This window comes from Saccopteryx bilineata, chromosome 3 (assembly GCF_036850765.1).
Source record: "Saccopteryx bilineata isolate mSacBil1 chromosome 3, mSacBil1_pri_phased_curated, whole genome shotgun sequence".
NCBI classification, from domain to species: Eukaryota; Metazoa; Chordata; class Mammalia; order Chiroptera; family Emballonuridae; genus Saccopteryx; species Saccopteryx bilineata.
The window spans coordinates 69,688,005-69,702,728 of NC_089492.1; the positions used below are offsets into that span (position 1 = coordinate 69,688,005).

General features: G+C 37.6%; 1 protein-coding gene across 1 annotated transcript in view; it reads right to left on the reverse strand.

The window, feature by feature from the left end:
* The window catches only part of TRPA1 (transient receptor potential cation channel subfamily A member 1), a 64,114-nt gene that overhangs the window by 21,275 nt on the left and 28,115 nt on the right, over window positions 1–14,724 (reverse strand). Inside the window, exons 6-15 of the mRNA XM_066264688.1 lie at window positions 13,912–14,019; window positions 10,982–11,090; window positions 10,651–10,796; window positions 8,796–8,932; window positions 5,575–5,623; window positions 4,439–4,538; window positions 3,697–3,797; window positions 2,423–2,592; window positions 2,169–2,333; window positions 504–621 (exon numbers count right to left, since the gene is read on the reverse strand). Coding sequence (XP_066120785.1) covers window positions 504–621; window positions 2,169–2,333; window positions 2,423–2,592; window positions 3,697–3,797; window positions 4,439–4,538; window positions 5,575–5,623; window positions 8,796–8,932; window positions 10,651–10,796; window positions 10,982–11,090; window positions 13,912–14,019 — 1,203 coding nt within the window. The remainder of the gene's footprint in view (window positions 1–503; window positions 622–2,168; window positions 2,334–2,422; window positions 2,593–3,696; window positions 3,798–4,438; window positions 4,539–5,574; window positions 5,624–8,795; window positions 8,933–10,650; window positions 10,797–10,981; window positions 11,091–13,911; window positions 14,020–14,724) is intronic.

Below are 14,724 nucleotides of genomic sequence, written 5' to 3' on the forward strand. Positions count from 1 at the left end.
GATTTTTTTTTAATCAGAGCTTCTATAAAGTTGCCAATCTTTTGTTTTGCTATAATTTTAAAAAGCAATGACAGTCTTCTATCTCCAACATTTTGTGAAAGAATTTACATTTCACTACTTGCCCTCCAAAAAAAGGAGGAAGACCCTCACAGCATAAAGGACAATCCTTCAAATCAAATACACTGTGTTTTTTGAAGACTTTCCCTGCCCTCTTCATTTTTCTCAGTTCACCAGAGTGGTGGAAATTGCATCATCAATCTATACTGGCCCGTGAACCAGTGTCTGCGAGACTTAAGAGGTGTCCTCAACACGCCCCCAACCCTTCCTGTTCTCTGCATTCTGTTCCCCTGTCACACCTTCCACTCTGCATAGTAAGAACCCAATAAGAGCCTATGAACGGGGCAAAGAAGAAAAAAGGGTGGCAAAGAAAATGGTTTTCTTGCAATTTTAAAAGTTTCTTATATGCCAAGATTTGGGGTAGGTATTAGAAACAAAGTACGTACCCCTTCTTCATCTAGGTGATCTGTTGTGCACCTCAAATTAGTGTCAAGAATGACCTTCATGGTCTGAGTGTACCCGCCCAAGGAAGCGTGGTGCAAAGCAGTCCAGCCATTGTGGTCACTGTTAAAGAGTTAGGAAAAGACGTTGCAGATGAAACAAGGGATGGTGTGCCATCCATTTGAAAGGTAGGTCTTAGGACCCAAAAAAATGCAATCTAAGTTCTACCAACTAAATATTTATTTTGTATTTATAACAAATAAGCTAATTTCAAATCTAATGGTCTTAAATGATCTACCTATATTGTATTTCACACATATTTTTTAATTTAGCAGATTAAAATATAAAAGTATATAAATACAATACCACAAACTTGGGGATGAATGAAACTAAAGTTAGCATGCCTATGTCATGCATCTTTTTCCCACGCTATAAAGTACTTAACGCACACTTTTCTAGTCTTGTTTTGTTTTTTCATTGAGCGTTGTATCAAACATTTCTATGATGGTGGTATTAGTGTTCATGTTCACTAGTTATTACTAATAGTGATGATAATAATGATATCATCATTTTATAATATATGCATGACTATAGGCTACTTAGCTTAGTGCCACTTCATCTTCTACAAGTGCAGGTCCAAAGAGATCTTTCTTCTGTGCTGTCAAAGACCTTACTTAATCCCTTTGGAATATGTTGTTTTTTTCTCAGAGAAATTTAGTATTAAATACAAGGAAGGCTTGACATTTTCCCAAATTATATATAGAAAAAAAAAGTGTGAGATCCTAACACAATTTAATTTCAATGCTGGTGAGCAACTGTGTTAGGGTGCAAGAGTCACCTCGCTATTTCAGTTACAATGTAATTAAGTAAGAACTCTCTGGCCTAGGTCCACTGGGATCCCTCTGCAGGTGGCTGCCTGGTGTCCTCATGGGAGCAGGAAGGAAATGAACTGAGCATGCTGGGACTGGCAGCCTGATAAAGAAACGTGGTTTTGAGCATACGTCTAATGAGCTCTGCTCATTCACCCGGGTGACATTAGAACATAGCTCATTGTACATCTATAAAAATTTTCTGGGTTTTTATTTTCCTTTTACAAAGATATCACTTAATTATTCTTTTTATTAATTATCACTCTTTATTATGCATAATTATTTTAATTGGGTTTACTCCTTGTGTTAAGAGTTAAGTACAGTGAATTTCAGGAATATTTTATATTTCATGTTGTGGTTTAAAGGGCGCTTTTTGTGTCTACCTTTCATGAGATGGAATGGAAAGTGGAGTCTTTGCCTGTGTGTGGAGTATGTGTACACAGGCACACATAGTTCTGCACCTGCATTAAAAGATGGTAGTATGATGAAGTAAAATATAAGGAGCTGTACAAGCTATATTTCAAAGCTCCTGGGAGTTACACTGAACAAAACCATTTATCTGTGACCCTGAGCAAGGCCTTCAGTTTTCTAGACCTCCATGTCTTCATTCGTCAGTTGGAAATAACACTGACTTCTCTTTCAATATTTCAAAAGTCACATATGTTTCAAGGAGTAAATTAGATCCAAGTGCTAAGGGAGATAGAAAGTGAGATACCATAATTGAAACAACATAGAAAATCAGCCTGGAAATGGCTACCTAGTTAAAAAGGTCATATAAGTATTTTCATCATATACCCTCACCTGAGAACTAAGGCGCCTTTTTTCAGAAGAAGTTGAACTACTTTATCATGGCCATTTTGTGCAGCCAGGTGGAGTGGAGTCATTCCGTGCAGGTCACCTTCATTCAAAAGCCTCGTGTCGCTCATATCTTGCAGGAGCCTCTGACAGGTATTGATACGCCCATAACTTGAAAAAAAAAATTCGGTTCCATATGTTCAAAGCAAATATCAAACAGAAAGGTGACATGCTCATATGTTACATGAACTGACCCTTACCTGGCTGCAAAATGTAGGGGTGATTTTTTATCTTTGCTTTTGGAATGAATGGACACATTATAGCCGAGTAGGTTATTTACAGAGACAGGGACACCCTGTCTACATGCATAATGTAGAGGAGTACACCCATCATTGTCCTCATCCATTACCAGCTCTTTAATATTTTGCACCTATGGGAAAAATTAGTATTGTAATCATAACTGCTATCATGTTAATTATAGTGTTTTTCAAACTATCCTATAGGTTAGTATTTTCCAACAGTGGTCTTTATGTATACCTTGAGGAGAAAAATATAAATAAGCTGAAGGGTGGTAAAGTAAATATCGACAAGGGTGCGTGCTGCCTCCCTAATGCCCATCGTGTACCATGGCTCTGGGGAACCCGATGGGGAGGAAACATACTTAACACTTTTAGCCTAGCATTTCCCAAACATATTTGATCACGGACCACTCTCCAAACCACTCTCTTCACTTTTTTGCCATCTAATAACAATTAAGAACTTAATGCTAATGTATTCTGTTAGAAGAAATGGACAAAATATAAAAATTAGGTTCACTTTATCTTCCATATGATTAAATTTAAAACAAGCAGATTAATCCAATCAACAAACAAGCACAGGAAGCTTGATCCAATTAACAAACAAACATATACAAGGTGGGCCAAAGTAGGTTTACAGTTGTGAGTAACACTGAGTTAATAAAGCTATTGTAATAATAATCATAACCTGCATGTTTTTATGATACATGCACAACTGTAAACCTACTTTGGCCCACCCTTGTACATTTTCAAATCTTTATTAAAGATAGTGGCAATATTGAAATCTATTATAAAAATATGATGTACTTCAGATACAACTAGTAGTCACTCAATAAATATTACTCAGTGAATATAAATATGGAGGTAATGTTTTTACATGTCAACAAGTAAAGTATAATGAGCAATTTTTCTTAATTGATGATGGTGTACTGCTAACCCCTACCTGTGCTCGGCCTTTTCACTGATACCCAATCTGTAATGGTCAAAGAATGAAGCAAAGCTGAGTCAGTGTAGATGGGGATATACAGGAACCCTCTATAACTTGGAAAATTCAATCCCACTGTGATCTATCATCATCATAATTATCACCACTATGTTGTAAATTAATATTCAAATATGGCATCTTTATTTCTAAATAATTTTAAAATTCCAGATTAGCCTTCATAATAATGAAAATGATAATAATCTGTTGAGCTCAACTCAGTTTCTGGGAATCCATACATATACATATACATTACCTGCATAAACTCGGGTTGCAAATTTTTTAATCCATAAGGCTGCTGTACAGTCAAGTGCAAAAAATTACGCCCAAAATGATCTTTTATGTCTACACGGGCACCTAAAAGAGCACAAAATAATTATAACTTCTGCTCATTTCTTTAAAGGATGCTTATGGTGGAGTTTAATTTAAGAAAACAAAAAATGTTTTACTTAAATGTCTCCTAACTTTTAACTTACAGAAAACTTTATTCAGATTAGAAAACTAAATATAGTTTAAAACTGTTCACTTACTGTATATATTCTGTATGTGTGTGTGTATAAAGGAAGGGAGAGAACAGATGACTTATTACATTAATAAGTGAGCTCTTACCTTTGAAGGCATAAACTATAGGGATGGAAAGATTAGAGATCAGAAAGGAAGAGCGGATGATACCTCCTTTGTTACTACATCCAGTTAGTATCTACCATGGGGACAGTTATAGTACTTACCTTGCATAAAATTAACCATTGAGAGAATGTAGATAAAATGTTCAGTCAAATGCCTGGTATGTGATCATTGCTTTATAAGTAATATTGTTCTGAAATTAATTATCTTTTTAAGTACTGATTTTACTGGACTGAATATTATTTTAGACATGGGAAAGCTCTATCTTTGTATTCAAGCCCCTGACCTAATGTCTGGCACACAATAAATGGTTAATAAATATTTAACCCAATTGAGTAGTAGTTCTAGAGGTTTGGCTTGGTCCATTGGGATACCTTTAGAGAGTAGCAAATTAACAATATTCCACGATGCAGAAGCAGTTGCTAGTAAAAGTGGAGAGCGTCCTTCAGAATCAGTGTGATTAATATCTGCTCCCTAAAATAAAACAAGTATTAAGCAAAACGTTTATAAACAGACAAATCAGTAAGTACATTACAATCTGTAAGTAATATTAATTCATTGGAATAGAGTGCCCACAATATAGCTAGCACCCACGCGTATGACTAACTACAGAACTGCTTGCAATTTCCCTATAATTCATATGTTGTAATATCAGAAATCAAGGCATTCTTTCATAATTTCAACAAAAATTATCCTCCCATGTTCATCTTTTGACAGACATCTGGAAGTAGATATGTGTTACTATTTAAACCACAAAAATAAAATTCTTTGACCTTTAGCAATAGTTGAGATCCCACTTTAAGATTTTTAAATGTCTGTAATAAAAATAAATCTTCCAAATTTATTGCATACATGACTTTACTGTAAAACATTCACAAGATATTGTTCACTTTTTAAAAAATCTACTTCATCTGAAATTGATGTAATTATTCACCGTATCAAGAGTTGCTATTGACAGCAAACACATGTTAAATACTACAAACAAAACTATACTTGTTGCTGATATGGTAGGATTTAAATAAATACATCATTTATTCCACTGTATACATGACTTGTTAAAATTTAACTCAGACTTAATTCCTCAGTTTTTCATTACTTGAAAGAAAGCCCAGACGCAGCTGGTAGAAGCTTAGTGAATGGTGACGTGACAGGTGTCCCGCCCCTACCTCCAAGCTTCTTGCATTGAAGAAGGGTCAGCAGAGTCACCAAGCCTAGCACCACAGAGTTCTTCCTGCCATGTGCCCACCCACTCCCCACACTAAACACAGTGACACAGGCATCAAAGTTTCCCATGCATGTCTGACTTCATGGTAATGGAGTTTGGATGTTATCTATTCATGCAAAATATACTCTATTTGCTAATAATGTTGTCAGTCATCTTTTTGTAAACTCTTCTAGCTGATAAGCAAGAAATTAAAATTTAGCTTATTTTTGAAAATTCATATCATGTAACTGTATGATTTTCAACTGTAAATAGTTTTTAACAAAAAACTGTCAATGGGATAGTTACCACTGAAATTAAGTAGTCCGCTAGTTCATGGTGATCAAATAACGAAGCCCTGCAAAAAAGAGACTTATAAGTGTATGAAGCTACTATTGATATAAATAAAGCTACTACCCTGGCTGGTTGGCTCAGTGGTAGAGCGTCAGCCTGGCGTGCAGGAGTCCAGGGTTTGATTCCTGGCCAGGGTACACAGGAGAGGCGCCCATCTCTGCTTCTCCACCCCTCCCCCTCTCCTTCCTCTCTGCCTCTCTCTTCCCCTCCCACAGCCAAGGCTCCATTGGAGCAAAGTTGTCCTGGGCACTGAGGATGGCTCCATGGCCTCTGCCTCAGGCGCTAGAATGGCTCTGATTGCAACAGAGCAACGCCCCGGATGGGCAAAGCATCCCCCCCTGGTGGGCATGCAGGCTGGTGGGCATGCCGGGTGGATCCCAGTTGGGCGCATGCAGGAGTCTGTCTGACTGCCTCCCCGTTTCCAACTTTAGAAAAAAAAAGTAATAAAATAAAGCTACTATATTCAGAAAGTCAATTTAAATGATCATTTAATAACATTATAAAATGCTAGAGAATCAAGAACCTTTCAAAATCTATAATTGGTTCTGATCAGGCTAATATTTTCAAAATAACAGTAATAGAGAAACATCAAACACATCTCAAGATTTTCTTCCTCATCTTTTAGAAAACCTGTTTCCTCCAAATAAAATCATCACGTAGATGTTCTGAAGTGAGTAGTGATATCTGTCCTAAGAGCTTAAAGTAAAAGATAACAGAACTGATTGTTACCACTGTTGACCCCAGAGAATAACAACAGTTCATGCACCGAAAAATCATCTGCAGGGTTTAGAATGCCCCCTCTTTGGCAAAAGTTAACAAGACAGAGTTAGCTTTCCCAAGGTTTTAAGAAACCAAAAAATTACAGTGAGAATTGAAGTCAATTTGGTTATTATCTCACAGTTAGTTGTAAGGATAATGTTAATAAAGCAAATAGAAGCTTTTAATCTATTTCAAAGCACCACCATAACAAATGTTAACGATTTAAAACTTTGTTTCCTGTGGCAAATCTTATTTCCTTGTTCCTTTTCAAGATTATTTTAGCTCTTTTTGGTTGTTTGTATATTAATCTCAGAATCAGATGGCTAATTTTGACCTCGGATTTACAACAGGTTATATTTCATTTAAATTATATTAAATGCATTTAGTGATTTTAAGAAATAAATAATGACATGAAGGCCCCATTGGATTCCTTCTTCTATCTCCCCAGTCTGGAGGACTGCTAGTTAGCGTGGGCTGCAGATCAGCAGTAGCGGCACCACCCGGGAGTCCATTAGAAATGAACATTCTCAGTAGAGCGGAATGCTGAAGCTTGGACAAGGCAAACAAATTGCCAAAGGTTACATAGCAGGTAGGGATAGGATCCATTCCTGACCCCAGAGTTCATGTTTCAGCCAGATCAATGGACTGAGGTCTTTGCACTGCAAAAGCTAGAAAAGGAATTCCAGCCCAGAGAGCAAATTTTCCTTTGAAGTTCAATATAAACTCCAAATGTCACCACTGGCTATTAGTTCATGACAGGATCCTAGATCAATATTTGGTTAATCAGATTTGGACTGAACTGGTCCAAGAAATCTTGAGTCAGTCCAAGTTGAGTATGACTAGCTAGTTTAAGAATATTTAAGGTCCTATTTTGATAAAATAATTCTTTATGCATGTTTACTTATGTATTAATTTTATATAGTAAAGCTATGTTCTAAATGGACACTTTGTAACTATACCCAGATTATTGCATTTCTAAATTGACTAAACACTGGAATCACTTAAGGAGTTTTAAAAATTCCTGATGCCCAATCCAAAGATTCCAATGTAATCTAGAATATGAATTGACATTGGGATTTTATATAAGCTCCTAGCTCCTATGGTTCTAATGCTCAGCAGTTTGAGAATCTCCAGGCTAGAGGTTAGTCTATCTATTATTTTAGTTCAAAGGCTTTATTTTTCATTTCTAGGGTTTCTAACTGGAGCTTTTTCAAATATCAATCTTTGATTCATACGTGCCTATTTGTTTCTTATAATCTGTTATCTTAATCTATTTTTATATAACCGATAATTCTTTTCTTTAAATTTCTGAGACTTAAATAACGTTATTTTAAAATTATTTTCAGGTGACCATATTATTTACATTTCCTTAGAAGGAAAGTAATCTCTCATTGATTCTGTTGTCTTTTATAAGTTTTCCTTTATGCTAGGAAATTTTAGTTAGCAAACACCCACCCCGAGTGCGAGTTCCTTGGAGCTGCTCTCGACCCAGGCAGATCCCACTGTGCCTGGTGCCTTCGCTAGCATGCTCTCTTCTCCGCTTTGACCAGATCTTATATCGGGAGCTAAAGTTTCTTTTTCCCTGAAGGATACTGTAGATTTACAACATGTGTATGTCCCCTCTCTTCTGCCATTCCAGGCTTTCAGCATGCTCACAGGTCTGTTATGTTTTTGTTTTTTATTTTGTGCATGTGTGTGTGTGAAAGAGAGAGAGGCAGAGGCAGACAGAGAGACAAAGAGATGGGCAAGGCTCACCTCAGCACCTCACTCACCCCCATGGGAAGCATTAAGTCTTGTCTCCTTGAACTCCCAGTCTGCAGAGCCTGTCCCCTGTCCTAACATCTAGTATGCCTACAAGTTTCAGAGGCTGTGTTCTCTGATGTGCATTTCTGTTAAACTCCACAGAAATAATTTTTTTGTTTGGAGCTTGGCTATCATTTCCTAAAACAATATTATAAAAACCTTTATCTATAATTTGGGGAGGGGGGTGTGGAAGGGGGAATAGAGTAGAAAAACTGGAACATCTGTACATATCTGCTAAATTATCTTCACTAAAAAATGAGGTTAAGACACAGGAGGAACTGCAACAGATTAGAAAGGCTGTGGAAAGCCATGTTTGTTTACCTTCTGAGCATATGGGAAATTAACCTTGAGCCTATATCCGCTGGACTAAGAACTGACCCAGAATATGCCACTGGTGATTTTATTCCTTCAAAGTCTATTGAAGGTTCTACTTTTATTCTAGAGTAGCGTGTAGTTTCCAGTCAGACCCCAGGATTGTTGTTATCTCTGTTCTTTTTGTTTGTTTTTGAACTGTAGAATCCCTGGTGTGGAAGTGCTAACTTCTTGCCTGTGTACAATGAGTTATCACCTGACGACTAAAACTCTGTACACAGAATGGTGAATAGGAAACTTGCCTGTGAAGCAGTGTCTCCTGATTTCCGTCCACGATGTTAACAATGTCGCCACTGCCTGAGTAGGAACTTATCATCAGCTTTACGATCTCAGTGGCTCCCTGAGTGGCCGCAAAGTGAAGGGCTGTGCACTTCCCATTCTGGAATGAGTTGTGATATGAGAATCAATGGCTAAGTCCCAATTGAAGGATATAATCTAAATTCAGCTGTGAGTTTCTTTCTTCCCAGGTCAGCAAAATCAAGGAATATGGAATTTAAGATGGTGAATAATCATCAGCTTCATCTTTTGAAAAGCATCAGTATAAAAATCAAAGCTTGCAATTTTGCTTCCTTGTAATCGGACCACTTTTTTTTCTAATTGAATTACTGTATTGGGGTAACATTGGTCTGCAAAACCATACAGATTTCAAGCATTCAACTGAACAAAACATCATCTGCACACTATCTCATGCACCCATGGGTCCAAGAAAAATCTCTTTCCATCCCTATTTGTCCACCTCCCCCTCCCCCCAGCCCCCTTTCCCTCTGGCTATCGCCACACTGTTGTCTGTGACTATATGTTATATATATTTGTTTTTTGATTAATCCCTTTACCTTCCTTCCTCCAGGCCCCCTCCCGCTCCCTTCTAACAGCTGTCCATCTGTTCCATGTATCCATGCCTCTGTTTCTACTTCGTTCATCAGTTTATTTTGTTTATTGGATTCTACATATAAGTGAGATCATATGGTATTTGTCTCTGCCCGGCTTATTTAATTTAGTATAATAATCTCTAGGTCTGCCATGCTGTTGCAAAAGGTGAGATTTCCTTCTTTTTTATGGCTGAGTAGTATTCTATTGTATAATGTACCACAGATTTTTTTATCCAATCATATACTTATAAGTACTTGGGCTACATCTGCATCTTAGCTACTGTATGATGCTAAGCTCCAATAAAATATTATTACTACTATAAATAATACTGCAATGAGCATAGGGATGCATATAGTTTTTTAAATACTGTTTCGAGATTCTTATGATAGATTCCCAAAAGTAAGATCACTTGGTCAAAAGGCAATTCTACTTTCACTTTTTTTAAGTACTGTAATTCATACTGTTTTCTATAGTGGCTGCACCAAACTGAATTCCCAACAACAGTATAAGAGGGTTCCCTTTTCTCCACATCCTCATGAGGACTTCTTGTTTGCTGATTTATTGATGATAGTCATTCTGGCAGGTGTGAAGTGATAGCTCATTGCAGTTTTAATTTGCATTTCTCTGATCATTAGAAACTCTGAGTATTTTTTCATATGCTCATTGGCCATTTGTACGTCCTCTTAGGAGAAGCGTCTATTCAAGTCCTTTGCCCATTTTTAATTGGACTGTTTGTCTTCCTGGTGTTGAGTTGTAACAAGTTCTTAATATATTTTGGAAATTAACCTCTTATTAGATGTATTGGTAAAAATACTCTCCCATTCGGTGGGTTGTCTTTTCATTTTGTTAATGGTGTCTTTTGCTGTGCAAAAGCTTTTTAGTTTGATGAAGTCCCCTTTGTTTATTTTTCCTTTGTTTCCCTTGCCCAAGGAGATCTAGCAACCTGACAGCACCTGATAGCTCTGACAGTACCCCCATCATTAACAGTATCATCATCTTTACTGGAGCTGTCTTTGTATTTGCACTTTTATTTTTTTGCTAGCTCTCAAAATTCTTTACTTAGATTGAAATTTGAGTGATTCTCTTGTTCTGCTTCTACAAAAACAGCAGGAAATATTTGTTTCAATCTAATTAACTGTAAAAGCTATAAAACATTTTGGAAAATAACTTATGACAGTTCTAAAAAGAAAAAAGTCTCATATAGGATATAAGGATATAAACAGTTACCTCCATCAGTTCCAACTGTGCTCCATTGTCCAGGCACATTTTAATCATTTCCAAGTCACCACTTTGAACTGCCATGTGGAGAGGGCTCGAATTCCCATTATTCACAAAGTTAACATGAGACTGTCTCTTATATCCATGTTCTTCACCTTTAGAAGAAAATAAAATTCAAGATAACAAATACTATAAATAAGTAAAAGAATATGTTTTTTTAAAAGAACATTTTGACTTACTTAAAAGCCCATATATAAATTCTATTAAATACTTTTCAAAGTATTAGCACACACCAGCGTAGATTTCTCTATAGTAATCATGTGGGAAAACCTGTACTCACCGAACTTTAATATTATTTCCATGCATTTTTTGGCACCTGAAAAGGCAGCCTGGTGAATAGGAAAACATCCCCATTTATTTGATTTACAAGGCTTAGCTCCATTGTTCAACTGGAGGAAAAGAAAGAACAACAACAAGAATAAAGTCAAAGGACACACTTGAACCTCACAAGGCAAGGATGGGCAAGGATTTATATGCCTCTCCCAGATCATTTCATTGTTCTGTAATTATCTAAAACCACATAGAAAAGCTTCAAATAATATGAGATCTAGGAAAGAAGTTAACTTTGAAACTAAGCTAAAATTCTGAAACAGAGACACTCTATATGTTCCAAAGATGAGGTAACAAAATAGACACAAACCATCTGTCTTGATAGCCCAGAAAACAAAAGTGAACACATTTTTTCAATGAGATATTTTAAAGCATTAACATGAGTCATCGCATACCCATTCTCAATTCTTTATACAAATGAAGTGATATGATAATATTTCCCAGATTCTTTTGCTGTTATCTAGGTAAAATTAAGAAATGATTAGATCAGCATTCTTGTTAACTATGAAAATCAGATATTTTCACTAACAGAAATTCTCCACTAAAAAAGATATTAAAACTGAATCATGCCTGATCAGGCGTTGGCACAGAGGATAGAGCGTCAACGTGGGACTCTGAGAACCCTGTTTTGAAACCCCTTGGGTCACTGGCTTAAGCACAGGCTCATCCTGCTTGAGCATGGGCTCACCAGCTTGAGCCTAGGGTCACAGACTGAGGCAGATTTTAAGGGTGGGTGCACTGGGCGTGCACCCTAGGCCCTGACTTCTGAATGACCCCACAAAACCCCAACTTTACACTTTTTTCTAAAGATACCAAGTTTGGTTTCATATGTGCAATTTTAACATTAATAGTACATAATATTTTTATTTATTTAAAAATATGGTTAAAATGTATTTTTATTTTCCCTGTCTCTTTTTTTTAAGGGGCCTCAATTGACCTTAATCAGCCTCTGGTCACAGGCTTGTGACCACAGCCTGGGATCATAAACATGACCCCATGGTTGCTGGCTTGAAGCTCAAGGTCACCACCTTGAACCCAAGGACTCTGGCTTGAGCATGGGGTCACTGGCTCAACTGGAGCCCCCGTTCCCCTGGTCAAGGCACATATGAGAAGCAATCAGTGAATAACTAAAATGCCACAATTATGAGTTGATGCTTCTCATCTTTCTTCCTTTTTGTCTGTCTCTGTTTGTCTGTCTCTCTCTTTTTCTCTCTCTCTCTCTCTCACACACACACACACACACACATATACACACATACACAAAAATAACTTGATTTATCAAACAATTTCAAAATTGTTATTTGTTTTCAACTATACAATTTATTTAGTCTAATTTCTTTTGGTTTATATGAGGCTCTTCTAAATTCTTGATTTGAGTGTTAATTTATTTTTATTCACTTTTTAGTTTAATCATGACAGATTATAAGAATATGCATTTTTCTCTAAGACATCCAGTAATTATGTTAGAACATGTTTGTAGACTGAAATATTAGAAAGATATTTTAAAATTACTTTATTTCATCTTGCTACTCTCTGGGAAGGCAGAAAGGGAAATCTAGTGGTAAAAATATAGAGCATGGATTGAATAACTTACACGTGATTTAGGACTATTGGGAAGAAAGCTATTCACTGGAATTCTAGCACCGCACTGGAAGGGGCACTAGGTGGAGCAGGAGTCTGTCACTTCCATGGGCATGCCCAGTTTCTGTGGACTACCCCAGAGAGAAGGCAGCTCTCCTTCAGTGTGGTGGCCAAGGACCTTAGTCATTATTGTCGCACAGGGCTCCCTGTTTGAGAACCCATGGCAGTAATTCTTCTCGTCTTGGTAACATGAATTGTTACATTTCTCTTGGCTTTTATTTCAAGAGCTCATCACCAGTTTCATCTTAATTCTTAATTTCTTTCTCTCTCTCTCTCATTTAAGTGAGAGGAGAGGAGATAAAGACAGACTCCCACAGGTGCTACAACCAGAATCCACCCAGCAACCCCTGTCTGGGGCCGAAGCTCAGACCAGCTGAGCTATCCTCCGTGCCTGGGGCTGACACTTGAACTAATCAAGCCACTGGGTGCATGAGAGGAAGATCGAGAGAAGGGGGAGAGAGAGGGACAGAGAAGCAAATGACTACTTTTCATGTGTGCCCTGATTGGGATCAAACCTGGGATGTCCATATGCTGGGCCAATGTTCTATCCACTTAGCAAACCAGCCAGGGCCTATATTTTCTTTTCACTTTGATCTTCTCACATTTTCTTAAATGCTTTCCTATTAGTCTTCTGTAAGCAATATCAGATCCACACCAGGTGGTGTGGTGCAGTGGATAAAGCATCGGATTGGGATGCAAAGGACCCAGGTTCGAAATCCCAAGGTCGCTGGCTTGAGTATGGGCTCACCAGCTTGAGCACAGGGTTGCTGGCTTGAGCATGAGATCATAGACATGACCCCATGGTCGCTGGCTTGAGCCCAAGGTCACTGGCTTGAAGCCCAAGGTCACTGGCTTGAGCCCGAGGTTGCTGGCTTGAGCAAGGGGTTACTCATTCTGCTTGAGCCCCCCAGTCAAGGCACATATGAGAAGGCAATCAATGAACAACTAAGGAGCTTCAATAAAAAATTGATGCTTCTCATCTCTCTCCTTTCCTGACTGCCTTTCCCTATCTGCCCCTCTCTCTGTCTCTCTGTCTCCATCACAAAAAAAAAAAAAATTAAAAAAAAAAAATTAAGGTGTGTGCATGCACATAAAAAGGCAAAGAACTATTTTTATGACATTTTTTGTATTTCATATTTTGGTCACAAGAGAAACTAAGAATCATTGCATAGAATAATAATTCATGTTGCACTAAAGAAAAGGAAAGACAACAGAAAAATGTAAGAGGAAAGTACAAACCAACAGCTGGAGTGCTTCACTGTTGTCTTTGGAGCACGCAATCATCACAGCCGTGTTCCCGTTTTCTCCTTCCAAATTAACATCAGTACGGCTGTGCTCAAGCAAGACCTGCACGAAAGAGAGGAGCGACTGTCAAAAGTTGACCTGCAGGTTTCCCAACAGGGTGTGAGAGTCTGAACTCTCGATGCCAGGGACCCCGTCCTTATTCATCGTTTCCATCCCTCTCCCAGGGAATCTTGCACAAAACCTCACACACAGTGGGTACCAAATGCATTTCTCAAACAGATGAATAGTGGCGACTTCTACATCGACCGAGGCGAAGTGCAATTGTGGAGCTGGACAGAGAGGAAGAATTGTGGAGACGAGTTAACACAGTTCTCTTAATAGTTCTCACTCATATGAAGTAAACCACATTAATGAAAATCTTCAAGAAAATAAATCTGTTGCAATGTGTGGGTTGGCAATGAGAAAAGGGAAAAAGGGAAAGAAGAAGGGAGGTGGAAGAAAGAAGAGAAAAAAGGAGGAAGAGATGTGCTTTTTTCCTCTAGTCATTTTTATTTTACCTAGATTGCAAATATTCTGGGAAATGTCAATTAAAACTGCATTTTCTTCAGTAGAGAAAAGAGAGTTAGTCTGGAACAGAAAATTTTCTACGATGTAAGAGATTAGCATTCCTGACAAAATGGCTAAGCAATTTTTCTAATGGAATTTGACAAAAGACCTGTTACCCCCTCACCTGGTTGACTTCCAGCTGATCATTAGCCAAGGTCTTCAGATCTTTAACCAATCTTAATTTTATATTAAATCTAACAA